The 26,463-nt window shown below is 54.4% G+C and overlaps 1 protein-coding gene across 8 annotated transcripts in view; it reads left to right on the plus strand.

The window, feature by feature from the left end:
- The first annotated feature begins 1,311 nt into the window (after positions 1-1,311).
- Positions 1,312-26,463, plus strand: part of PGS1 (phosphatidylglycerophosphate synthase 1) — a 36,646-nt gene continuing 11,494 nt past the window's right edge. For 2 of the 8 annotated variants that reach the window (XR_006723258.2, XM_045513520.2), the window contains exons 1-7: positions 10,068-10,265; positions 10,691-10,880; positions 13,206-13,283; positions 14,808-14,907; positions 15,725-15,914; positions 16,613-16,791; positions 18,857-19,378. Coding sequence is in view for 7 of the 8 variants with exons in the window: in XM_045513520.2 (XP_045369476.1) it covers positions 10,117-10,265; positions 10,691-10,880; positions 13,206-13,283; positions 14,808-14,907; positions 15,725-15,914; positions 16,613-16,791; positions 18,857-19,378 (1,408 nt within the window). In the remaining variant the exon portion in view is untranslated. Of the gene's footprint in view, positions 1,444-1,746; positions 1,914-6,585; positions 6,728-10,064; positions 10,266-10,690; positions 10,881-13,205; positions 13,284-14,807; positions 14,908-15,724; positions 15,915-16,612; positions 16,792-18,856; positions 19,430-26,463 lie in introns of those variants that run through there. The other 6 variants (XM_045513521.2, XM_074343816.1, XM_074343817.1 and 3 more) reach the window with 6 other exon arrangements.

A 26,463-nucleotide genomic window follows, 5' to 3' on the forward strand; every position in this document is an offset into this window, starting at 1 on the left:
TAGCTCTGTTTCAAACCAGCCACGAAGGCCAGTGGTTCCCAGGGTGCGGCTTCAGAAAGGACTAGGGTCATTGCCTGCTGTTTATACTTAACGCAAATATTTACGAGTTTAACTTACCAAACTGTCCATATCTCTGTGTGCTACTACAGCTTACTTTAGATCAGAAATTCCCAGTGGGATGGTATTACGACCGTCTCACTTCATACCTCAAGCAGTAAAGCACCACATGCAAAAAGCGGCCAGCTCTTTTCGGGATGATTAGGATGCTCCTGCGGTCCATGTGATACCCATTGCTCCATCATAGTGCAGCCATTCAGCAATTTGACCCTGCAATTGCCCTGTGCCAGGCACCGTGCAAAAGTGGAACCAAGCAAGGCGATGGTTTCGTTCTAGTTCCTGGAAATTAGGCAATTGGATGATTCACCACTTCTAACTTGGAAGAGTTGAATCAAATTCCACCTTGTATTTGCAAAGTTCTCTGAACTTAAAGGAAAAATTGAAATCTGAAACACTTACTGATTTTATGCAATTTGGAAGTACTTTTTATTTTTGGGGGGGTAATTAGGTTTATTTATTTTTTAGTGGAGGTACTGGGGATTGAACCCAGGACCTTGTGCATGCTAAGCACATGATCTACCACTGAGCTATGCCCTCCCCTACAACAATTTGGAAATTCTTAAGTAGCAACAAATAACCAAGGTTACCATTCTGGTATATTTACTTACAGTCTGTCTGTACACACACTCTCCTTCCAATCTTTAACAAGATGAGATAAGCTCTATACTATTCTGAAATTTGGATTTTACATTTCATATCATGAACCATTCTTCTGGAATATGGTCTTCCAATATGGTGATGTACCATTATTTAACCAACTCCCCCATTGTTGATTGCTTCTACATTTTTGATATGAACAATGGCTGAGGTAAACAATCTTGTAGGAGACGTATGATTGATTTCCCTGGGATAATTTGGTGGACGTGGAATTCAGAATGTTTTGTGTCCAGCGTATCCATATCCTTTTAACCTCACAACTCGCCCCCCTCCAGTAAGTTGGATATAATTATCTCCTGCAGCTTTTCTAGTTTCAAAGGCCCAGCTTATGTGGCTTCTGCCAAGGAACTACATGTTACAGGTAAGAGTCATCGTCCTGCCTCTCTGAATACTGCAACGTTTTTCTTTAAAAAAAAAAATCGGCTACAAAAAATGTTCTTGGCTATGGGGATGAGCTCTTTCAGCTTTTCTGGCCAGGGAACCTTACGTTCCCAGGGGCAGGTTACAGTGTGTGTATGCATTTGGGCGCATCGGGTGGATGGAGGCGACTTCACTGCACCTGGACTGGGTGAGCTGCTCTGTCTCCTGGAGTTGCAGACCCGGGGCTGACAAGGTGAAAGCTGGTCCTGCCTGGGGCCGATGGGGATTTTCCGTGCTCCGTGCGCCCGGGTGAGTCAGCCGTCACTCAGTTCTGTACAAGCCCATCTAACACCTTAGTGGAGGCCTCGGCCTGTGGGGTCCAGCCTGAACTCGGTCGGCGGGTCTGAGAGGTGAGGTCCCCCTCCCGCTTCCCCCATTCCGTATAGAGGCCGAGTCAGCGTCCCGCTCCTCCGCGGCCTGGCCTCCGGGCGCGCAGCACACTTGCACCCCACTTGGCGGGAAACTGAGGCTGCGGGGCGGGGCGGGGCCGCCTCCGCGCGCAGCTCGCCCGCGCAGCCCGTGTCCGTGCGCGTCGTTGTCAATAAAGTTCTCTCGCGCCGGAAGCGGAAGCGGCAAGTCTCCATGGCGGCGGCTGCAGCGGCGGGGCCGGTGTTCTGGAGGCGGCTGCTCGGCCTCCTGCCTGGCCGCCCCGGGCTGGCCGCGCTCCTGGGGCGCCTGTCCGACCGCCTCGGCAGGAACCGGGACCGCCGGCGCAGGAGGTGAGAGGGCTGCGGGCGCGCCCGGCCCCGACCCCACAGCGTCGCAGCGAGCCCTCGGCGTCCCCGCGCGGGCCTGCCCGGGGAGGGGGCGGCCGCCCCCGAGGTCCGCCGGGCAGGCCCTGGGCTGCGGGAGGCGAGCCCGGCCTCTGTTCTCCGACGCTGGAGCGGAGGGGCTGTGTGTGCACTCGGGGCCGAGGGTCTGAGTTTGCGCGTTGGTTTGAGCCGCAAGCTGTGTTTCGGAGAATCTTCGCAAGAGATACTGTTTGGGTCCTAGGGGTCTTTTGCTTAAGTAATTCTGGCTGCGCGAGGTGACTTGGCGGGAGTGAATCAGCCCTGCTGGGATTCTGTGCATGCAGCGTTTCTCACATCCTGCCAGAGAGCTGTGAAGCAATCCTGAGTCAGTAACACTCGGGCAAGGGAAGAGGAACCACTCGAAACCCCTTTACGCTTTCCAAAGGGCCTGTGTTCTGGAAAAGTACTGAAGTGAGTTATGGAAATAGTGAAGTAGGCCTTGAAACAATTCGTTCAGGCAGTGGTCTTTCAAAGTAAACATTTGCCGAGAACACGCTGACCTAAGAGGCCTGCTGCTGTTGCTAATGTTAAAAAAAAGAGAAAATTCTTGTGTGCAAATAGTTTTCTTAATTAGAGAGACTCGAGCCTTACACTTGATGTTTAAAAAAAAATAAACAAAACTTAGAATTGCATCCTTCTGTAGAGTTTGTGCCTGTCTTAGATTTTTATCTGCTACTTGGGTGAGATTTGACCTCCTGGCCTTTGGTGCAGAGATCTGTGGTCCAGTCATGTGTGCTGATTCTAGGTATGGGAAGGAACTTGCTTCATATTGGGTTACGTTGGAAGATTTTCAGCAAAAATTCAAGTTTGATTTAGGGGAACTTTTAGGTGATAGAATCAGCACAGGACGGAGCTCCTGGAAGCTCTACTGATCAAAACGGCTTTATGTTTCCCAACAGTGAGCCCAGTGGGAGGGGAGTGTAGCAGGGCTGACCCCCCTTTTCTGTAATTGGTGCTTAATAAAGACCTGTTCATTCTGGTGGGTAGTGAAGTCAGACGACTCTGCATCCTGGTATCAACCCACTGAGAAATTTAGTTTCAAGTTTCAAAAAACGTTCTCAAGGACGAGCTGTTTCGGCAGTTTTGTCATTTCCTTGCATGTATTTAAACTACAGAAACACTTCATGATTAATCATTGTTTAACACTGGAATTGATTACTAATTGATGTTGGGCCAATCACCACAAATTCTTTTTAAAAAGGAGTTTCTTGTGCGTGTATTTTGTGGAGGAGGTGGGGATAGTCTAAACTGACTTTCCAAAGTCTATTTTGTAAACGGTACCAATGGATGTAGTAGTTGTGGCTGCATATTTCTTTTTAAGTTGGGGGGGGGGGAGAGAGATGTTCCTCATGGTCAACAGGTAAACCAGGAACGCAGTTCAATTACAGACCCAAGTGTGAGAGATTAGTGTTTTATAATCCTTGGAGGTGCTGCCTGTGCTAGGACTGGGACTAAATGCGTTGACCAGTATGACTGCAACACTGTAGGTTTCTGACCCTTTCTTTGCCTCATTCAGTTTGCAGAGTGCCTTCTGCTTCTTTGTGGCCACGGTGTTTGGGGTTACTCATGTCTGTATGGCCACTCGCCTCTCTTGGCTGCTGACTTTCGTTTCTTCTCCATTGTTGGTTGCACCTCCCAATTCCTCATTCCCCGAATGATGTGGTTTCTTGTAACTCTGCTCATTGATTCATTGATAATAGTTCTGTGTAGTCATGAACTTAAATTATTTTAGATTTTAGCTTGCCAGTTTGACTCAGCAGTTGGAGTGCCTGGAGAATCCTCGTGGCGAGCAAGCAGAGTGGTGGGAAGGGAAGGTTCTTTACTGCAGTGGTTTCCCTTTTTGTTACAGAGACAGCCACAGTGACAGAGAATTCTACTTAAAATAGCTTCTAATTAGTAATCTAGAAATACTGTTTTTTCTTAAGCAGTCACCTGACTCATGATCATTATGTACAGCTGAATTCATTTACTTATTTAGCATGCATGTATAGAGCACTGCTGTGCTCTGCTCGATAACAAGGAAATACATAGCCCCACCTTCAGGGTGCTCAGCCCCATAAACAGCAATAATTAAGTAAGGTAGAAAAGATCATGGCAGCACCCGAAGCACACCTGGAAGTCACAGACGGCTTCCTGACGGTGGTGGTCTTGGAGCTGTGCTTTGGAGGGGTATAGGAGCAGCTAGGTGAGAAAGGGCAGAGCCAGTCTTCAGGGAAGGATAGTGAGTGATGTAGGTTGATGGTGTAGCCTCAGCTGAAGGCAGTTTGGAGGTTCCGCAGGCCCTCAAACCGTTTCCAGGAGCTGACTGGGGTACTGAGGAGAGATGGCAGGGAGAGAGGGGAGCTGGGCTGGACCTCGGGGGGCAAGCTCTGAGATTCCTTGGGCAAGTTCTTTTGATAGCGGTCTTGGCCTGAGGTGGTGGGGCTTATATGAAGTCAGGGACAGTGGGAATAGAAGAGAGGGTTGGATTAGAATCAGCTCTAGTGGTGGCTTGTCTGGGGGAGTGCTGAGGAGGTAGGTCATGTTTCTGACTTGGTGATCACATGGATGGTGACACACTTCGCTAAAAGTGAAGTGGAGTGAGAAGGAGGACAGGCTTAGGGGGTGATGATGAGGTGAGTTTGGGGCATGTCAGTTAATGTCCAGGTGGGTCAGATGGAGGTGCTCACTATTGAGTGGACTGTGGCAAGCCTGGCACTCGGTAGAGGGAGACAGAAACTTCTGATAGTTTTTTGGAGTCATCAGACTACACAGAATTGACTTGTTATTTGGAGTAGATGAACCCTAGTGGGAAATGTGTCAAGAGGGCGTTAGTTCCTAATCAAGCTTGCCTGCCATACAAGGAAATGGTCTTTTTAAAAAACTATTTTCAGTTTGAGCTGTGTGTGCAGAAGAGTCTTTATTTTTGAAACCCAAGTTCTGTTTGCTTTGTTCTAGGTGTGTGGTGGGGTCGGGTGGAGGGGTCCTGACTTTCCTGAATTGTGAGAGGGAAACAACCAGCCAACTGTTCTTTCAATTCGATTTTCTAATGCCAGATCAACATACTCTTGTTCAATTTCTTAGTAGTTTCTACTCTGAGGGACCACCCGATTTCCAGAAATTACTTCTTCTTTGAACTTTCTGATGCTAGGACCCAGTCCCCCGAACTCATTAGAGTTCAGTAGAGCCACCTCTTGGTTAGTTGGTTTTTTTTTTTTTTTTAAGTGAAGTACAGTCAATTACAGTGTATCAGTTTCTGGTGTACAGCACAATGTCCCAGTCTTGCATATGCATACATATATTCAATACCATTTTTTTTATTAGAGGTTATTATAAGATATTGAGTATAGTTCCCTGTGCTATACAAAAGAAACTTTAAAAAAAATCTATTTTTACATATAATGGCTAACATTTGTAACTATCAAACTCCCAAATTTATCCCCTCCTTCTCCCTTTCCCCAGTAACCATAAGATGGTTTACTAAGTCTGAGAGTCTGTTTCTGTTTTGTAGGTGAGTTCATAGTGTCCTTTCTTTTTTTTAGATTCCACATATGAGTGATATCATATGGTATTTTTCTTTGTCTTTCTGGCTTACTTCACTTAGAATGACGATCTCTAGCTCCATCCGTGTTGCTGCAAATTGCATTTTATTCTTTTTTATGACGGAGTAGTATTCCATTGTATAAATATGGGTTAGTTGTTAACAGTAGAATGGGTGGGAGGGGGGATATTTAGAATCAAAGTATGATTGCTCCCAGACAATTCAAATTTGATATTGCAGAGAATTAAAATCAGATTTGCAACTGACTGCCTTTTAATTATAGTTTTATTGAGTTAGCATTAACATGAATTAATGTTCATAGGCTTTTTGGAGGGGGGCAAGTAACTAGGTTTATTTATTTATTTTAATGGAGGTACTGGGGATTGAACCTAGGACTTTGTGCATGTTAAGCACGCACTCTACCACTGAGCTATACCCTCCCCCCTAACATGAGCTAATGTTAATGTCACCATTGCTGCTGGGGAGGAAGTGGGCTGGGTCCATTAGTTGTGTGCTTGTGGACAGATAGAAACTAGCCTGGGATTAAAGTGTTCTGACAGATAATCCCCTTGTAAACATGTGATCTGACGAATGTAAACGAGTCATTTGCAAGGCTGCTGGGAAGCCTTTGGATGAGTAGAACGTGTGAGTGGTTCTCGGCAGGCACTTTGCTATGCCTGGTGCGTTTGGCTGCCGAGGTGTGTTGAGGGTTATAAATATATATTAGATTTCTGGCCCCTCACTGTAATTGACTTCCTTTTGGATCAGCCAGGAGGAGAGTCATCTGGTCAGCATGTGGCCTCTCGTGCCGGACTTCTTGTGGGAGTTCAGCGGGCCGTTGGTCTCCTGTAACCTACGGGAATTCACACTCATTTCCCTTACTTGGGTTTGGGTCTTGCGTTAGTCAGGAAGGACTGCCTGCTGCCAGGGCTGCAGGAAGTCTGGTCCCTTCGTGTAGTTTCTCGGGCTCTTCTCAGGAAGCGTTATGACTGTTCCTCTTTTCTCACCAGTTCTCTTCTTACGTTTAAATGTGTGTGACGGGGGGAGGGTGGGTTTTTTAAAAGAGTAGTTTCTGAAAACACTGCAGTCTGCTTCTTTTAAAAACTTCTTTCCTTTTTTGTCGTTTTGTACAGATTTGGGTGGGATCCAAGCCACAGAGTTTGTACCACGAATCTTACAGCTCCCGAAGAGCTTGTGGGCCTTTAGACCATGACTCTGCACGGTGAGGGACACTTAATTCATGCCCTTGTGCACCACAGGGGACAGGGCTCCCGTGCTGTCTGTGGTAGATTCGTGGTCAGTGAGGGGACAGTCCTCCAGCATCACTGTTTTCTTCCTTCAGAGCCCCACAGACCCTATTGAAAAAACCCCAGGAGGCTGGCCTGTTCACTTGTGTCCCGCAGGTAACGGGTGACACTGCTGCGGCCCCAGGGGAGCCTGTGTCCTCTGAAGCTGTGGGAGCTGTGGGGGGCCGGGCGGGAGTGAGTGCAGACCCAGGTGGGATTCTCTGGTGTTGCTTTTCCTCAGTGGCTTCTCCACTGACTAGGTGGGAGCTTGGTCTGGCCTCCAGGCACGGTGTCGCTCGCTCAGACAGAGGGCGAATGCAGGCAAGGTGTGGCAGGATTTTCCCATGGGGCACTCGCAGCTTCTCAGTATCTGGTGAGATGAAAAACTCCTGTCTCCCCACAAAACGGAGAATAGCCTTTTCGCATTTCCCAAGGCTTCCTTTGTAAATGGGGTGTTCATGGCATCTTGGCATCTGTTCTGCTCCTGCTGTTTGGGTTCGGCTGGCTGCTCGGAACTCAGGTCCCGCCGCCATCCTTTGCCTCTGGTGAGTTGGGGATGGGGCGCATCGTCCTGTCTAGGACTGCTGGTAGGCCAGGCAGGCTTCTGCTGTCCTTGCTTTGTGATGTCCCCCGGTCCTGGGGCAGGAGCATCATTGCACGCTGCCCTTGGTCGAGGCAGTGCAGGTGTGGATTCCTTTTAGAGATGGTGCGAAGAAACTTCCCTTCCCTCCCCTTCATACTCGCTGCGCCCTCCTTGAGTCACCTCCCGTCGTCCTCAGGCCCCTCTGGGTGGAGGAAGGAGCCCCAGGTCAGGGGGCCTCAGCACTTAGCCCCAGCCCGCTCCCCAGCTCAGGGAATATTCCAGGGGAAGCCCTCAGTCACGTGGCTGAACCTTCACCCAGAGTCAGGTGTCGTGTGAGCGGTGCCTGGAGCCTGCCCTTTGCAGAGGAGGCCTCCCCGCTTCACCTTGAGAACAGTGGGCTGAGGACTGTTTTGCGCTGTTTGTTGTTGCCGCCTGTGCTGAGGGCTGTCTGACGTGGTTGCGCCTGCCTCAGTTTGAGCACCAGGTGCGCCCCTGCTCTGGCCCCAGCCCTGTTCTCTAAGCTTCCCTGATAATCTGGAGTAAAGATGTGGGCCTTCGGAGAGGGCAGCAAACCCTATTATCTGAACCCCCAGCCCCGGCCACTTCCTCCTCCCTATAACTAGAAGTGGGAGCTGGATGGTATCTAGAAAGAGATGATTCAGGGAGCCCAGGTCTGGATGTGGAAATTGTGTGTGTGAGGTTTAGTTCTCTAAATGGGGAGCGTGACAGCTCTGCTTTCTTCGTAGAGTAACCGCAGCTCCCTGCCTCCTCACGTCTCTCGGGTGAGGGTTTTGACCTGGGATGTGGGTTTCTTGGAAAAGCTCCCTGGGGCGAGGGGCTGGCCTGTGCAGGGGTCAGCCCTGGAGACAGGGCTGCTGGCAGCAGGGGCTGTGGCTGGCTCAGGGAGAAGCTTCTCCAGGGACGATGCCCGGGAGTTACGTCGTGGAAGCGAGCTCTCACCCCGTGGGTCTGGCTGAGACGCTCAGGGTCTCTGAGCAGGCTCTGCCTGGGGTTTTGTGTGGTTCGATTTTGAGTGTTGCGGATCTGGATGTGGCCTCCCTGCCTGTGCCGTCCTTGTGGGTGGAGCCTTTGTAAAACTGCACCTTTTCAAAGCACCTTCCTCTTCGGAGTGTGAAGTTACCCTCGAGGGCTGGGACTCCTCTACAGCGAATCCCTGAAACCTCATTGGCTTTCAGTTCCTTCTCCTCTCTGACAAAAATAAACCTGTCAGCACGCAGATTAAGCAGGAAGCAACGTCAAAAAGCCCTTAGCAGATCTTGGACGGAGGCCCTGGTGGAAGCTTCCCAGGAGAGCTGCCTGCGCCCGTCCCTCTGGGCATGTCTTCCGGGGCGCTGCGGCCGGGAACTTGCTGCGGGTCTTCCCGGGCCGGCCGCTGAGACCCTCTGGGCCTCTCTGGTGGTGGTGGTCTGGGGCAGCTCCCGCCTCTCCCATTTGCTCAGCCCTCTCCCTCCCAGGGCCCCCGCACGTCCCATCGAGTCCTGCCTCCTTCAGGGCCCAGCTGGAGGGAGGGGTGTCTGGAAGCCCCCCAGGAGCTCAGGCGTCAGCAGCTCCCTTTTTGATCACTTGAAGCTCATGCCCTGTGTGTCGACTCTGTCCCTTGTTCAACTAGTTCTAGCATTTTCTCTCATGTCCTGAGAGGATTTCAGGTGCGCCAGCTGGTGAGGCCGCCAGGTTTGTGGGAGGCAGGGCCCTGGCTGGTTCGCCGTCGGCTCACGTGGTGGCTTGGATGGTGGCCTCCCCCGGGGCGCTTGTGCCAGACGGTGTTTCCTCACCTTCTCGGGAGCTGCTCCGAGTCCGCTGGCGCATCTGCTGAGTGCGGGGCCGGAAGGTGCGGCCTGCGTCTCTCTCCCTGGTTCTGAGCTGTGGTCAGTGCTGTGAGGCTGGCGGCTGGGTTGATCTTACGGTGCTGCGGGGTTTTCCACCTCAAACAGGCCTTGTTTAATTAATGAGTATCAGACTTTAGGCCCCTCTCTGGGGCTTCAGGTGGATAGATTGTTACACAGCTTTCCCGTTCGTGTGGTTTTCCACTGGATCTGGATCTCTCCCTGCCGCTCTGGAAGGCGGCCTTGAGTGCGGCAGGAGCACTCCCGCTTTGGGGAGGTTGAGGCCACGGCCCCTCGTTTACACGGCTCAGCCTTTTGTTTTGAGCTGCTGCTGGTTACCCGGGAGCAAGACAGTGCCTGAGAGTGTGGGCCCTGACCCGGTAGCAGTGGCCAGAGAGGGTGGCTGCTTCCCCGCCCTGCGCTCAGAGGTCCGCGGCAGAGCCCGGCTTCCCGGGGTCCTCAGAGCCGGTACCCTCCCCCTGTTGAGTACAGTTTTCTTGGCAGTGAGTCGGCTGTGACAGGCCGGTGGGCATTCTGGGAAGGACAGCTGTGGGCCATCTGGTGTGTGCAGGGACACTTACAAACCCTGGGAAGGTTCAGTGTTGTGTCATGAGATGAGTGAGTGAAATCATCTTCCTGGAATTTGCGGCCCTTCAGGCCTCGGGGTGCTGAAGCATCTCTTCTCTGGAGTCCCTCTTGAGGCCGTGGTGAAGGTCACAGGCGAAGAGGATTGGCCTGCTGCTCTTCGCTGGACGAGGGCCTGGTCTGGGTGGGGTTCCGGGTGTGCGGTGCTTCTCCCCCGTCTCCCCCACCCCCTGCAGGCACCCAGTCCTCCGTCCCCTGCCAGAGTCAGCAGACTGGAGCCCGCTGGAGACGGGGCGTGACCCTTCCCCCGAGGATGTGTCCAGTGGTGAAGGGGCAGTTGTCACCACTGGCACTTCTTGAGATGACCTTTTCCCCAGCCTCTTCCAGCTCCAGCTTTTCTCTCTGTGTTAAAGAAAAAACTTGGTTTTCGGGTCCTTCGCTGAATGAAAGCCCGTCTGTCCTGTCAGTCAGGCTGCGGGGTGGGGGTGGGGGCGTGGGGGGTCTGGGTTGCAGTCACGAGGCTGCGACCAGGCTTGCCCTTGCTCTGGGCAGCCCGGGGCAGCTTGGCAGCTTTCTCCCGGTGGGTTTGGGGGCGGAATTAACCAGGCAGTGGCTCTTCTGAGTTGACTTCTGGCTGCTCTGAATTTTGAGTTGTTTGGAATCAGTTTAAAGTTTGGGGTCCACCCATGCACAGGCTTTGGCACTTCTCAAGGTGCTCAGATAGTAGGGGCTGTAGAAGTCTTCTGCGGAGTTTGACTGGGGCTCACTTAAAATGTTCCGGAAAACCTGAGATTGGCCAAAAGAAAAATCCCTCTTCACCCACGGGAGCTGAGAGACTTCTAAGGAAGTATTTGAGAAGTATGACGCTTTGCGTGTCTCTTTACCAGGTCACCATGGCTGTTGTTGGCTCCTTTGCTGTCCCCAGCTGTCCCCCAGGTCACCTCGCCTCCTTGCTGCCTGTGTCCGGAGGGTGTGCACCGGTTCCAGTGGATCCGAAACCTGGTTCCAGAGTTTGGAGTCTCCAGTTCTCATGTCAGCGTGCTTTCTTCACCGACAGAGTTTTTTGAGCTCATGAAGGTCAGTTGTGTCTGAGAGAGAGGGTCAGATATTTGAGTTAGAGGTTTGGGTGCATGAGGTTGGGTGAATCATGGGCCGAAACAGTCTGTTCTAGAAGCTTCTGATGGATGCTCAGTTTATTCCCTTGGGTTCTGCCTGTTAGTTTCAGCTTCACAAATGACCAAGTTGAGCTGTGGTCGGAAGCTTCCCTTGGTGGCTGATGTCTCAGGGGGAGCAGCTCAGAGCTTGGGGGCGGTGAGGGTCAGGTCCCAGATATTGGTCCTTGTGTTCAGATTGGTTCCCTTTGTTCAATGTTGAAGATGTAGCCTGAACTCGAGGTTAGTGAGAGCTTGGGGAGAAACAAACCTTATTCTAGTCAGGGCGTGGCAGACCCCTGTCCCTGGCAACATATACAAAACACAGTAGCTCCATCTAGTAATGGACAGGAAGTGAAGACCCAGATGACCAACAGATGGGATTTGATACGTAGGAAGTGGCCGGAAAACTTTTGTTCAATAAAGAGCGTTTACAGGTAACTGAAAAACCTGCACATCTGGTTTTTGATCGCGAGATCCTAGTTCTGTTCTGTAATTTCTCTCTCCTGGTGGAGATGCTAAACTTGGTGTCTGGGGAGTCTGCCTTCAGTGCATTACTCAGGGGTTCATGCCCGGTTACGTGTGGTTAAACTGCTAATTGGAATAAAGTAATTCAACGCGAGTTAATTTTTATTAACATGAATTCTGAATTCCTGTTAACAGTGATGTTAGAATTAAGGCCTGATGAGGTCAGGGAGGCTGGGAGATGACAGGGGACACATCGACGTTCCTTTTCCTGCACAACAAACTCGTTTGTCTGAACGCTTGCGCGTCTTCTCTCCTTTTGCCTGTTGTATAGATCCGCACTTTGCTTAATTTCTGGATGGCCCATTCCAGAATGCTGTGTGTGCATGTGTGTGCACACTCTCCCCTGCTTCCCTGCACCCTCGACTTTCCCGTGTTTCCTTGTTTGTGTAGAACTGCTGCTGAGGCTGCTCTTTGCTCCTTCTTGGTCCTCTGCTTGGCTTGAAGAAATAGGTTTTCAAAGGAGGTTCTTCTTATGTCCCAGTCCACTCTGGTGAATGCTGGGCCGAGTCCACACACCGGGATCCCTTGGCCTGGAGACCCAGCTGTGTGGAGCCCCTGCCTGGGGTGGTGGGGCCAGGGAGGCTGGGAGAAGCTGAGGCCTCTGTCCCCTGCCTGCTGAGCTGAGTTGTGGGCACGTTCTCGGCACATCCCGAGCTGAGCAGGAGCTGTTTCTTCTTGGGACAGGCGGAGCGGCCCGTGCTCCCTGCGAAGAGCGTGCAGCGTGGTTTCTGCCTGGTGCCCAGGCCTCCACGCCAGCTGAGGTTGTGCCCGAGAGCCCGGCATCACGGCTGGCAGTCACACGGTCTTTTGCTGCTGAAACTCTATCGCCTTACACTTAATTTGTTGTTTCCCTCCCTGCTTTCCTGTCCTCACACTCGCTTTCTGCACCAGCGACTGTCTTAATAAATAACAAAATGAGGGAAACAGCAAACGCTGGAAATTCTTGTTTGTCACTTACATGTAAGCCTTTCTCCGTGGTGTGTTGCTGTGCTCATCTGGTCCAGACGCCCCCTCCCTCCGCCGGCAGCACGGGCTGCGGGCGCGCGTCGCAGAGCCTGCAGCACCGCCCCTCACCACCCTCCGGCGCTGCCGCCTGGGTCCTGGCCACTCAGCTCTGGGGAGGGGCCGCTGTCCTCCCGCGACTGGAGCTGGTCTAGGGCGAGGACACTGGCTCTTGGTACTGACGCATCTTCTTTGAACGTTGGTGTGTTCTGTGTGTGTGTCTGCACCTGTCTGTCTGCATTTCAGAAGAACTCCATTCTCATTAGAAAACTCCAGGTGTGCAGACGGGGGTGGGGTGCAAGTTTGCACCTGCACTCCCTCCTCTGGCTCTGCTCCTTGGACACACACACCCGTGTACGGGATGTGCGGGGGGTGGAGACGGGGGAGCACGGTTTGTGTTCTGTACGGTGACCTGCTGCTGTCCCCGCAGTTCTCTGTGGGCATCCCCTCAGGTCTGCGGGCCCAGGTCTCCTCCATTCTCACGGCTGCTCGCTCTTGGGGTGTGTGTGCTGGATTTTCAAGCTGAGTATTTTAGATTGGGGTTGTGGGTCCTCATTTGGTAGGTAATCACACACATTTAGGGCGTGCTTTAAATATTAATTGGTGAAGATAGAGGATAGTTCAGCTTGGAGTGTTATTTGCTTCCAGCATCGAAGGGCTGTATTTTTTCCATGAACTGTGAAAATGATGAGTATGAATTTTGAATGTTTCTTCTTCTCAGGGGCAGATAAAAGCAGCCAGGAGGCGGGTCGTGATGGCATCCCTCTACCTGGGCACGGGTCCTTTGGAGCAGGAACTCGTAAGTTTGGTGGGGGTCCTAGTGGCAGCAGCGAGTCATCCTGAACCTCGGGCCTTGTGGCACCGTGGAGGTGGGGGGCTGTGGCCAGGTCTTGTTCTTGTTGCTCCAAATTCTGGGGCACATCAGGGGTCCAGTGAGGGGGCGGCGATGTCTAATCCTGGGCCTTCTGGCCTCGCTGGCCCATGTCCTTCTCACCCCGTGCCGGGGCCCTGGGCTGCACTGTCTTCCAGGCCGGGGCTCCGTGAACTAGGACCCGTGGGCCAGATTGTCCGCTGCCCATTTGTATGTGGCCTGTGAGCTAAGAATGGTTTTTACATTTTCAAATGTTTGGCAAAAAATTGCAAGAGAAGTAACATTGATGTCACGTGAGAGGCATGTGACGGTCAGCTCTCTAGTCCGTACATAACACTCTGTGGGGCATAGCACTCCCGCTGCCTTTTGTCTTGTCCATCCATGGCCACTTTCTTGCTCCAGTGGCAGAACTGAGCAGCTGTGACAGAGACCATCTGGCTGCAAAGCCTAGAATACTTATTGTCTGGTCCTTTCCAGAAGGGCTTTCTGACTCTGTCTGAGGCAGATGAGCCGGAGCCCAGGTCGGGCAGGCTGCCTGCTTTTGCCGAGGGCTGGTGCCAGGTGCTGGGCCTGCGGCCAGCCTGGCTCCACCTGAACGTGCTGTTGGGCCGCACTCGTCCCTCACAACGAGACCAGCGGGGTGGGAGGGTGGCCGGGTCTGTGGGTTGAGTTGACGTGGCTGTGAGTGAGATCGTGGTGTTGTCTCAGTCCCCGGGCGGCTCTGTGCTCTGTGGTAGTGACGTGGGCCCGTTGCCCATAGTAGGTGTTGCTTCTTGGTTCATCCTTGTTCAGAAACCCCCAGGTAGGACCTGGGAGAGAACAGGGTTTGTGTGGAGAGCGAGGGGACAGGCGGGGGAGCATCAGAGGCCCCCAATTCCTGTCGGAGAAAGGGGGCCGTCCTGTTCTCAGGAGGCACTCTCAGCTGCCAGCTTGGGGGAGCCTGTTGTTCTCCTGGGAGAAGAATGCCATGTCCAACCCGTGGGGAGAGGCCAGTGAGCAGGTTGTGTCTGGGATTCATTCACTCAGCAAGTACTTACCGAGTGCTTTCCGTGTGCGGGGCCCTGCTAGTTGTGTCCTGTGAGCACGATCTGTTGGAACGCGTGTGGGAGCTAGGGTCTTAGCATGTCCAGGAGTGGCGGGCTCCGGACTGCTGGGACCGAGTGCCTCTACCTGCAGAGCCCTCTCCTGCTCCAGGCCCAGCCTGCTGACCTGGGGTCGTCTGATCACCGTTCCTGCGGTGGCCTCAGATGAAGAAGTTTCTCTGCGTTGACTTCTGGGCGAGCACAGATGGGGTGTGTGTGTGTGTGTGTGTGTGCGCGTGCGTGCGTGCACATGTGTGTTCAGAGAAGACATTGGGGGCACTAGTTGACAAGTTAGCTCATTTTTTTAAGCGCATAATCATCTTTTCAGATCTTACACTTCTGTTCTTTTGGGGGGTTGTTCTCCTGATAGGTGGATTGCCTGGAAAGCACTCTGGAAAAGTCACTCCAAGCAAAGTTTCCCTCTGACCTCAAGGTGTCCATTCTCTTAGACTTCACGCGGGGCTCAAGAGGTAAGTCGGATGCAGTCCGTGGCCCCTGATTCTTGCCCTTTCAGGGCCTCTGTTTTAGGGATTATAGCCTCGCTTCCCCTGTGCTCAGGTAGGGTCAAGGCTATCTGAAGACAGTCTGGGCTGGCCCAGGACTGCCTGATTGTCTGTCAGGCTTTCTTCTGCGGCAAGTGACTGAAAATCCGAATAAAAACAACCTAGGGAAAAAGAGAGTTGTTGTGACTCCCCGGTTCGGGGGGAGGTGTATTTGGGTTCAGCCCTTTGGGCTCACTTCAATTCCCAGGCTCTTAGTGGAGGCCTTTGGCAGCCCAAGCCCCTCTTGCTGCACCTTGTCCATCGGAAGAGCGTCTGCTTCCCTGAGGGTCGGATCAGAGCTCCTGAGTGGCTTGCCTCGGGCTCGTGCCAGGGCTTCCGAGTGCCTGACCCGCCCAGCCCGGGGCTGTGTGCCTTCCCCCCTGGGGCTGGGGTGAGGGCTCAGCGTGGACAGAGTCATCTTCACCCAGAGCAGAAGTGCCGAGTGAGCCGGGTGGTGCCCCCAGGAGGAGGTTGGGCACAGTTACCAGGAGGCGGGTGGATGGTGCTGGGTGGCTGAAAGACAGCTGTCTGCTACACGGGCCCCTCCAGTCCTGCCCCGAGATGTGGTGGGCGTCCAGATGGAAGCTGTCCCGGAGCCCCTCTGGCTGGAAGCAGCACCCGGCAGTCTGGCTTGGACAGGCAGCACGGGCACCTGTGGGCCCACGGTGGTGGCTCTGCACGGGCAGGCTGGGTGTTTTTCCTGGTGTGACTCTGCCGTCCTTTCTCCTGCTGCCCACATGTTCAGGAAGGAAGAACTCGCGCACGATGCTGCTCCCCCTCCTGCAGAGGTTTCCAGAACAGGTCCGAGTCTCCCTCTTCCACACACCCAACCTCCGCGGGCTCCTCCGGCTCCTTATCCCTGAGCGCTTCAATGAGACCATCGGCCTCCAGCACATCAAGGTGTACCTCTTTGACAACAGCGTCATCTTGAGCGGGTGAGCTTGCTTCCTCTGTCAGCGCCTCGCCGTACTGTTCTCCGAGTAGAAGCCAGAGAGCACGGGGAAGGGGAGCTCCGTCCCCTCCAGCCTTCAAGGACCTGCTTGTACCTTTGCCTTACCCTCTCGGTGTCTTCCACGGGGCCCTGGCTGACGCCGGAGCCAGAAGCCATGAAGGGCGATTAAAAGCTGGCTGTGGTTTACTGAGCCTTCCGTGTGTGCTCGCTGCTCTGCCAGGTCCTTGGTGTGGGCCAGCTCCGCTCCTCTGCTGCTCACTGTGACCCGGCGTGGTCTTTCCTCGCTTCATACACAAGAAACCAGAGGATGAATAACGTTGTTAGATGGAGCCGGGTGGGAATCCAGGCCCTTTGGTTCTAGAGCACAGACCCTGGGGGCCAGCTGCATCCTCTTGGGGTTGGGAGAGGGCTTCACGTTACTCTTCTGTGTCACCTTAGTGCCACCCCCGCCTGATCTCAGTCTTAGGGCCACCAGCAGGAGGAGGGCAGTGACCAACCCATAGCAGGACACACCAGTGGCCAGGTGCAGTAGCTGTTTGTTAATTGGCTGCTGCCACTGGTGTGTCCTGATACGAGTTGGTCACTGCCCTCCTCCTGCTGGTGGCCCTAAGACTGAGATCCCCAGGGCCTGCTGTCGCCCCCTCTCACCCGAGTTCTCACCTGCCACTTTCCTCCCTGTAGCGCAAACCTGAGCGACTCCTACTTCACCAACCGGCAGGACCGCTACGTGTTCTTGCAGGACTGTCCCGAGATAGCCGACTTCTTCACGGAGCTGGTGGACGCGGTGGGGGACGTGTCCCTGCAGTTGCAGGGGGACGACACGGTGCAGGTGGTGGAGGGCATGGTGCATCCTTACAGAGGTAGGGTCCTGGGCTCTGCCGCCTCCCGAGTCTGGGGGTGATGAGGGCGAGGAGACTGCCCTGGTGGCCTTGCCGCGGGCTTGGGAGACTTGGGTGGCAGAGCCTTGTTCTGCTTTTGTCTCCAGAGCCAGACAGATGTGACTCATTGGCCATTGGTCACACTCTGCGGGTGAGGGAGCTGCCGAGAAGGTGGGAGTGTGGGCTTCAGTCTGGGTGCCCTCTGGAGTGAGCCGGGGGCCTACGCTGCACTTACAAGAAGCAGCCTGCCCAGTGGCCACCCCCCTCAGGGCAGCCACCCTGACTCTAGGTACTGAGGCTCTGTGGCTCTCGGCTCCATTGAGGTCTGTGGCCTCCTGCCTGGAACGTGAAATGGGAGCGCCCTCAGCTCTGCTCACTGGGAGCAGGCAGACCCTGGCAGCGAGCGTCCCGGGTGTTTGCATTCCTGTGATTCCTGTGGCCAGGGCTTCCTGCTGGCCTTTAAGGTCTGCTGCTGCATTTGCAACAGTGCCAGCCGTGTGGGGAACGGGTTAAACCCAGACTATGTAAGGAGAGGAGCGAGAAGGGAAGAGTCCAAGTTGCGTGCCTGGTGGAAACCCTGTCCCAGGGCCGGGGTCGTGGATGCCCCCCACCTCCGCCCGCGGTCTGTGTGCTGCCCTGCCCGCCCCGTGCCTACGCGCTATACCGTAGCGTAGTGATTACTATCGTGTTTTCAATTTCATCATTAGAAGTGTGTGGAAATCAGTTTTCTCTCATTATATGAGTGCCAACATGTTATCCTCAGCTTTGCCCTTTGGCTCACAAAGCCTAAAGTATTTTCTGTCTGGCCAGAGCAGGAAGCATTGGCTTACCCCTGATCTAACTTACCAGGCCCGGCATGAACATGCGAAGAACAGGGCCCCCCCCTCCCCCCACCCCAGTTCAGGGAAGAAGGAGAGTCAGCACACCCTGGGGCCGAGGGGGTGGCTGGGCCCAGATGTGCTCCGGGGACCAGGACAGCTGGGGTGAGCAGAGCCGCAGGGCCAGTCAGCCTGAGACAGCCTGGGGGCGCCTGCCTCCCTCACCTGGCAGCTGCTGTCAGTAAGGGGGGATCCCGGCTTGGAACATTCCTCCCCTCTGTGCGGCCGTGCAGGCCTGGAAGGCACTCGGGTGAGTGTCCATGTTCCCAGCTCAGAGCGCGTGAGCCAGTGAGGACCAGGGCAGCTGGCCTCCCCTCTCGGCCTCCTTCAGCCCTGCCTGCGGCGTGCTCTGCATCAGCCTCAGAGAATCGACTTCTGAGTGTTGAAATTCCCTGTTTTTATATAGTTTTCATTCTGTTAATTTTTGCTTTTTGTAAATTCTTTCCCTGTACTGTATTTTTTATCTTTTCCTGTTGTTTCCCCTGACTTCTTGAGTTGGCTGCTTAGCTCACCAATTCTCTTACCATCTAGTGATAGCATTTAGACTCACTGCTCTCCTCGTCAGTTGTCCCTGCAGCCGCGTGTCGCCAGTGTCTGTGTGAAAACGAAGGCCCGGAGCCTGCCTGTTCACCTCTGCCCCTTGAGGCCCAGCTGGGCTGTCACCACCACTGGCCCTTTCCCAGCCTGCTTAGTCTCTGACCCCGTGAGGCTTGCTTCCCTGCTGTCCGGTCACGCTTACCCACCTGTGTCTCTATCGGACACGTGTTCTCCCTAACATGGGGCACACACACCACGCACCAGTCACTGGTGTGCAGCTTGTGTACGTGTTCCTGATGGGTCAGCTCCCAGAAGCCCCCTCAGGTCCCCAGCCAGGCATGACTGTCCTGATTTCTGGTGCCCATATCTAGGCTTGCTTGTTTTTGAACTTTCCATAAGTGGACTTGGCAGAGGCCTCTTCACTTCTCTCTGAGCGCAGGCTCCTTGTGACCCTTTCTCGGGCATTTCTGTCCACAGAGGAGCCTCCTGCAGGCCTGGCGCCTTGTGCTCGGTCAGAACGCGCTCAGTGAAGGATGTGTTGTGGCGTCTGCGCTTGCCTGTCACGTACCACGAGCCCTGTCCCGTATGTCCAGAGCCTCCATTTCTCTGTCCTTTGCCATATCTCCCTCTAGGTGACCGGGCTGCTTATTGCAAGGCTGCCAACAAGAGGGTGATGGATGTGATCAACTCAGCCAGGACCCGCCAGCAGATGCTGCACACCCAGACCTTCCACAGCGACTCCCTTTTGACCCATGAAGATGCAGCAGCTGCTGGTGACCGGAGGCCGGCCCCGGACACCTGGATTTACCCGTTGATTCAGATGAAGCCTTTTGAGATTCAGATCGACGAGATTGTCACCGAGACCCTGCTGACCGAGGCTGAGCGAGGTGCTAAGGTCTACCTCACCACCGGCTACTTCAACCTGACCCAGGCCTACATGGACCTGGTCTTGGGCACGCGGGCCGAGTACCAGATCCTGCTGGCCTCACCGGAGGTGAACGGCTTCTTCGGGGCCAAGGGGGTGGCAGGCGCCATCCCGGCCGCCTACGTGCACATCGAGCAGCAGTTCTTCAGTGAGGTGTGCAGCCTGGGGCAGCAGGCACGGGTGCAGCTGCAGGAGTACTGGCGGAGGGGCTGGACATTTCATGCCAAAGGTACATGGCAGCTGGCCAGAAGCCGGCCCACACAGGACAGCCGGGGGACAGGCAAGCACCCCCACACTCCTGCCCACACGCCATTGCCCATGGTGCTGGTTCCCGCCAGGTCCAGCCCTGCCCCTTTTCCCGTCCACAGCCCTGCGGGCGCTGCACGATCATCCCACTTACATGCATTTCAGTTATGCAGGATCTCCCTTTGATGCACCCAAAACTTATAAACTCAAATCATTGGGTGGCTGTTTAAAAAAAATGTGCACATAAGTTGTCTTGTCAACTAGATAAGAGAGACATGTGATTCGGCCTTCCCTTGCTCATCAGCATTCTCCTGCAGCGGCCCTGCCCTTCCTGGGGACAGAGAGGATTCGTTAGGGATCATTCATTTGGCATTGATCCCTAATGAATCAGTTTTTAGTCTCTTTCAGTTCCAGACACACTGCTTGTACCCAGCACAGGCCCTGCAAGGGGTAGGCAGTTTTTAGCCCAGTTTTTAGTGTCTTCCTCACCATTGCTGTTTTATCCCTCTGTGTGCCAGACCTCCACTCCTTATTTTGTTATAACACTAAGAAAATTGAGGCTATGTACGTACAATACTTAAACGTGCAAGATTGCCTTGTGATGGCTCACAGTCTGAATTGCACACTTTTTACCATCTGTCTTGGGCAGTTGTGTGCGTCTATGGGGCAGCCTACATGCAGCCCAATCCCAGGTGCATGATCCACAGCGTGGATCAGCGAGTTCAGAACTTGTGCTTAGTGGGGGGACCGCCGGCCTCTGCCCCACGCCAAGTGCACGGGAGGACCGCACAGCCAACTGGGTTAGCCTGTGTGAGGGGGAGGGGTGCACAGCACGGGCCCTGGGCCCCGGGGAGGTGCCTGGCTTTCGTAAGTTCTCGCTGGTGGGTCAAAGGCCTGTTTTGCTCCTGCACCGGTCCCAGGGGCTTCCGGAAGGGCAGAGCAAGGGAGGTGGGTATGGCATGGCCATGGCCACTCATCTGCGTTGTTCAGACTCAATGTCATCTTTGAACCCTCAGGTTGAACTCTTGTTTGCTTCAACCAGTTGTTTCCATCTGGGGGTGCCCTGCCAGAAACCCTGAAGCCCAGCCTGCCCTAGACCTCCTGGGTTCAGCTCTCTGGGGTCGACCCCACCATGCTAACTTTGAAAAAGCCCCCCAGCAGACCCTGATGCCTTAAGCGCCATGGTTCCAGCTCAGGGTAGTGAGGCGGCGGGTTGGCTGGGTGGTTCCTGCTTCCCACTGCGAGGCCCACGTCCCTGCTGGGGCAGGCGGAGGTGTTTGGTGTGGGCAGTGAGGCATGCCGTTGTGTTGTCAGGCTGGTCCTGGATGTGTCATGGGCCAAGCGCCACTGGTGGTCAGGCATCTCTGGGCAGGTAGGGCTAGCCAGTGGGGGATGTGGAAAGTATTTCAGGATTGACTCTGTTACTTCCTGAGAATAACAGGAGTGCCTGGGGTGGGGTATTGCAGACAGAGCTGGACTGCAGCAGGAGCTTTGAGCTCCGAGAGGATGCGTGTGCCTGTGTGTGTGGCCCAGGGAGCACGGAGGAACAGCTCGGCCTCGCGAGCTCCTTGTCTGCCCTGTGGCTGGTCCGCCAGTGGTGGGGGGGGGGTCCCTTGTTGCTCTGGGGCCCCCAGCTCAGCCTGACCCGTCAGTTCTGACTGTGCTGTGGGTTATTTCCCTGAAGCTGCGCTGATAAACGTGCAGTGACTCCCTGGTTACCGTTGAAACAGAAACACCCAACCGGCTTTTCCAGTGTTTCTCGACGCCCTTTCCCGGACTGGTGTGTTCCTGCCGCTCCCTCCCACTCTGCTGCGGGTGGGGCCCTACAATCTGGGAGTGCTGGCTTAGTGGGGAAGGCCAGGAATCCCAGTGTGGGAGCATGAGGGCGCGTGCACGTGTGTATGTATGTGTAGGGGGTGGGCACGTGGAGAGGGGCTTGTGCACAGAGAGCATCTCACCCTAATGCAGGAGCCAAAGTTCAGATCACTCAGTACTAAAGTGAGAGGGCAGGTCCTTCCCTGCTTAGTGGCCGCGGTTGACAGTGGGGGTCTTAAGTCAGACCCCCCTTTCTGGCTCATCTTTTGGTGGTCACTTCCCCAAAGCAACCTAGCACAGTGAGCAGGCAGTGCAGAGGGTGGCGTGGATTTGGACGGTCAAAGTGGTGGTCCCTTTACTGACTGCCTACCCCTTGCAGGGCCTGTGCTGGGTACAAGTAGTGTGTCTGCATTTGGGTTCCAGAAAATTCCTGCCAATGGCTGAGAAGCCAGTGCCATGATTCCCTTCCCCAAGCTCCTGTGGGATAGGCCTGGGCTGATCATAGCTCCCCCTGCTCCCAGAAGCCCTTGGGTGAGGAGAGTGGCCTGGAAAACTGTGTCCCCGCTCCCAGATCCCTGCCCCACACCAGCCTTCTGTCCGTCAGCCCTGCTCGCCCCTGGGAGTCATGCAGCCTGAAGCCTGACCGTGTGTTGAACCTGCGGGTGGCCCTGTGCATGTGGCGATGCAGGAAAGCTCCGTCTGGTCTGGGCCGCGGAAGCTGACAGGCTAGTTGGGGAGAAACAGCCTTCTTGTGGGAATGGCCACGCCAGCCAGCAGGTGCCTGTGGGTAGCAGTCCAGTCTGAAGCCAGCAGGTCTGGGGTGTATTTAGTCTGTTCTGTCTGGTAGTGCCCACTGTGTGCTGCGGCCGCGCTGCTTCTGCCCAGGCGACTACGTGGAGGCGTGCCTCACTGGAATACCTGGCCAATTTATGAGCGGGCTTCAGTTTGAATATGTATCACATTTGAATAAAACTGAGCTGCTTTAAAGACCTTGAGGGACCTTCCACCCATTAAAGGCACGCTCTGGAGGCTCCTTTGGCGATGTGGTTTATCCGTTTAGTTTTTATTTGGAGTTTTGCAAAGGATGCCTATTTAGAATACCAGGGAGACCCTGTGTAAGCATGATTTGGTGGAGGGGAGTCCTGGGGTCCTGAAGCCTGGTTCTCTGCGCACACTTACCTTGGGCAGAAGTGGAGGGACCTGGTTCAGCCTGTAAAATGGCGTGATGCCTCTGGATCGTAGTCAGGAGAGGGGCGACCTGCGTGCCCTCGTGTGGCGGTCAGAGCCGTGTGGGTCCTGGGGACCAAGGGGCGATGCGCACGGCAGTGAAGATCTTGGACCCCTGAGCAAGGAGAGGTGTCCTGGTCACCTGTGGTTTTGTTGCTGTGGGTCAGTGAAGGGTGACACTGAAGCTGGAAGTCTTACCAGCATCTTCTTGCCCTTCGGGGGTGCGGGCCAGGTTGGGGTCCACGTTCAATATCAGGCAGCTGGTATCTGTTATTCATGGTTCGTCAGCTTCCTGTGGCCTGGCCCTCGCTCCTCACCCAGTGGGTACGGTGAGACGGGGCTCTGGGGGCGCAGGAGTGTTTAGACCTAACGGGGAGTGCCTCAAACCCAGCAGGAGACTCCCCGGAGTGGATGCTGGGGGTTTGAGGACCTTCGTGTTTTTGTGTCTGCTGTCGTTGGTTTTGCTTGTGTTGGGTGCTCTGTAATCAATGGCTTCTCATGGCTGCTACCTTTTAATTAATTAATTATTTTAGGGGAGGTGCTGGGGATCGAACCCAGGACCTCGTGCGTGCTAAGCACGCGCTGTGCCACTGAGCTGTACCCTCCCCATCTCTTTTAATTATTGTATTTATTTTTTAAGGACTTAGTATTTTTAGAGCAGCGTTAGGCTCACAGCAAAATCGAGAAGAATCGTAGGGAGAGTTCCCACACACCTCGTGGCCTCCAGCCACACACAGCCACCTCCGCTGCATTTTTTACAGTTGAGGAACCAACAAAGACCAGAGTGTCACCCACAGTGCACAGCTTACGTCAGCGTTCACCTTGGTGTTGTATGTTCTGTGGGTTTGGACCAGCGTATGTTGACACGTCTCCATCATTACAGCATCGGACAGAGTAGCTTCACTGCCCCAAACCCCCCTGCTCTGCCTGTCTCTCCCCGCGTCCTGCCCACTCCCAGCGTCCACAGATTCTTTAACTGTCTCCACAGGTTTGCCTTTTCCAGAACGTAGTGTAGGTAGAATCGTGCAGTCTGTAACCTTTTCAAATTGGCTTCTTTCACTTAGCAATGTGCATTTATGCTGCCTCCATGTCTGTTCATGGCTTGAGAGCTCCTTGCTTTTTTTTTTTTTTTTTTAATTTATTTTTATTGAAGTATAGTCAGTTTACAATGTTGTGTCAGTTTCTGGTGCACAGCACAGGACTTCAGTCACACAGGAACATACGTTCGTTCTCATATCATATTCTTCACCACAGGTTACTACAAGATACTGAATGTGGTTCCCTGTGCTCTACAGAATAAACTTGTTGTTGAGAGCTCATTGCTTTTTAGCACTGAATGTACTCCATTTGTCTGGGCGGACCAGTTTCTCTACTCGCCTCCTAAAGCACATCCCAGTTGCTTTTGGGGACTCCTCTTTTAAACTTGGTCCTGGTCTGGAGCGGGGGGCGGGGCAGGAGCAGGACAGCTTTGTTGGCAGTTGTAAGCACTGTGTCTGCCTTGTGCCAACAAACTAACTTTAGGTCTTGGAGAGGCAGCAGCTTTGGGGGAGTCTGCGTATGAAGTGTCATCGGGCCTGGATCGCACATCGTCTTAGCCTTCTGGTCGGGGCAGGGGAGGGGGCCGGAGAGGCGGTGTACGCACCCTCACGGGGTTTCTTGCCGAGAGCCCAGCCAGCAGCCCCTCCAGGCGAGGACCACACCCCTGCTGGGGGGCATGGGCTCTGGCTGCTGCTGAGATGTTGCCTTTGATTTCGTCTGGATGCAATATTCGAGCACTAACAGCACACTGTGTGTGGCTAGGGCGGGGCAGGGCCCTTGGATTGAGAGATTTCTGGCTCCTGCTGACAGAGGACTCTGTTAATGGTTGTGAGCATTGTCACTATTTTTACTGCCTTCCCGATAGACCGCTTGGCATGGCGCCCAAAGGTGAACTTGCAGTGAGAACCGGGGCAGCTCCACCCTGTTTGCCGGGCACACGTGGGGCAGTTCTCACTTGGGAACGGCAGGTGTGCCTGGGCGCAGCGCCGCTCACCTTAGACACAGCGGGCACCAGCCTCTGTGCCTCCTCGAGGGTTTCTGTGCTGTTTCGGCAGCAGAACAGGTGATGCTGACCCATCTGAGGGTAGGACCGAGATGCCTTCTGTCTGCTCTAGTTTTCACAGGGGTCTGAGAACCCTCTAAACTTTCATGCAAAATGTAGGGGGAGGGGTGCATAATTGTGAATTTTTCTTGGAGAGGTCCTTCAGAGAAGGCCTCTAACCTGAAATGCTCACAAGCTCCTGCTGTAGAACCTCAAAGCCTTTTTATGTTTAATCATTTGTTGGAAGAGACATGATTATCTTTATTCTGTTTATTTTGTTCAAACAAGTATTTACTGGGTGCTTGCTGTGTGCCAGGCAGCATTCTAGGCATTGGGAGCACATCACTGGGGGCGAGACATACCAACTGCCTGCCCTGTGAGGTGTGTCGCTTACTGGGATGCAGATCAGAAGCAAATGAATCCAAACTTGCTGTTAAGTAGTGGAAGGGGCTGTGAAGAAAACCAGAGGAGGAGGGGGCTCCAGGCTGTTGGGGGTCTGGTGGATGGCGGTCAGGGAGGGCCTCTCTGAGGAGGTGACACTGAGCAGAGACCCTGGCAGGAGAAGTCTGGGTGGAGGGAGCCCTGGGACCATGCCTGGCTTGAAGAGCAGCCCCAGGACTGATGTGAGCGGAGCTGGGGGTGGGCGGCGAGGTTGGAAAGGGCTCAGAAACCAGGGTGAACAAGTGCGGCGGGCAGCCTGGCGGTTATGGCCCTGAAGGGGCCGTCCTTGCGAGCAGAGCGGAAGCCGGTGTCCCCCTTCCTAAAGACGAGTCCCGGGGCGCAGAGCAGGGTGTCTCCTCCCAGGGCTGGGAGGTTGCGGAAGTCTTCGGCCTCCAAGGCCAGTCCTCTCTGCTCCCTCGTGGTGAGACCCGCTGTCCCTGGTACCTAGTGCTGACATTCAGCCCCGGGCACGCTCTCCCCTCTCTCCACTACCTAACATCAGATTTGGATTCATTTCCTCGTGATGTGCATCCCAGTGTTGTCATTCCTGCTGCAGAGTCTCCCTGGTCTGGTGGTTCCGGGAATGCTGGAGATGTTGGGCCCAAAGGTCAGGCCCTAGGATGAAGACTCGGGGCTTGATAACAGGTTCACGGCCGGGCTGGGAAGTGCTGTGTTTCCCGACAGCGGGGCCCTGCCTGTCGGTCTCACCTGCTGTGTGTCCTCACCCTGACGTCCTGAGTGGCAGCACGGGTCTGGCCAGAGCTTCTGACCCCTCAGTAGGGCCTCTTGATTTCCCCTCCCCAAATGAAAATTTCCCAGCTGTCCTCGGGGCACAGACCAATAGCTGAAAACTCCTGGCTCGGTGAGCTTCCGTCTAGAAGGACTGGCGTTCACAGCAGCCCTGTGTTCTAGATTCTCTGAGGCGGGGACGCTGTGGAGCCACCGGGAGCCCTGCGCGGCCTCCCTCTCTGGGCCTCCCTCGCTGCACTAACACTGTCCCTCCAAGGCTTGCTGGAGGGTGGGGGTATCACCATTTGTGGTCTTTTGATGGAGAAAGACTGCAGATGAGACTCCTGGGGAAGTTGATGGGGTGATGGCAGACCTCACCAGGGGGTCCGTAGGTTTAAAAAAAAAAAAAAGTGGTACCTCTTTAATTGCAAGCACTCACCTGACGTCTGGGCCAGAGAGGAGAGAAGCTGAGGGAGGCAGAGGTGGCTGAGAAGAGAGAAAAGATAAAAAATAGCTGTATCATATGTTCCCAACAGGGGTGATCGCACCCCACAGAGCAGAGGCTGTTTCTAGGGGAGGGTGCTGAAAACATCTTAGTCTTACTGTATAAAAAGCCAAGCCGAGGTTCGCATAGGACACAGACAGATGCACAGTTTACCTGTTGTGGTAACGTTCCTTTCGGGGGCGGCAATTGGAAAAACTAGGAAAGCTCTCTCAGTAATGGGGACGAGCTGGGAAGCAGTGGTGCGCGGGGGTGGGGGGCTGTGTGACGGCTG

The sequence above is a fragment of the Camelus bactrianus genome, chromosome 16, assembly GCF_048773025.1.
Source record: "Camelus bactrianus isolate YW-2024 breed Bactrian camel chromosome 16, ASM4877302v1, whole genome shotgun sequence".
Lineage (NCBI taxonomy): Eukaryota > Metazoa > Chordata > Mammalia > Artiodactyla > Camelidae > Camelus > Camelus bactrianus.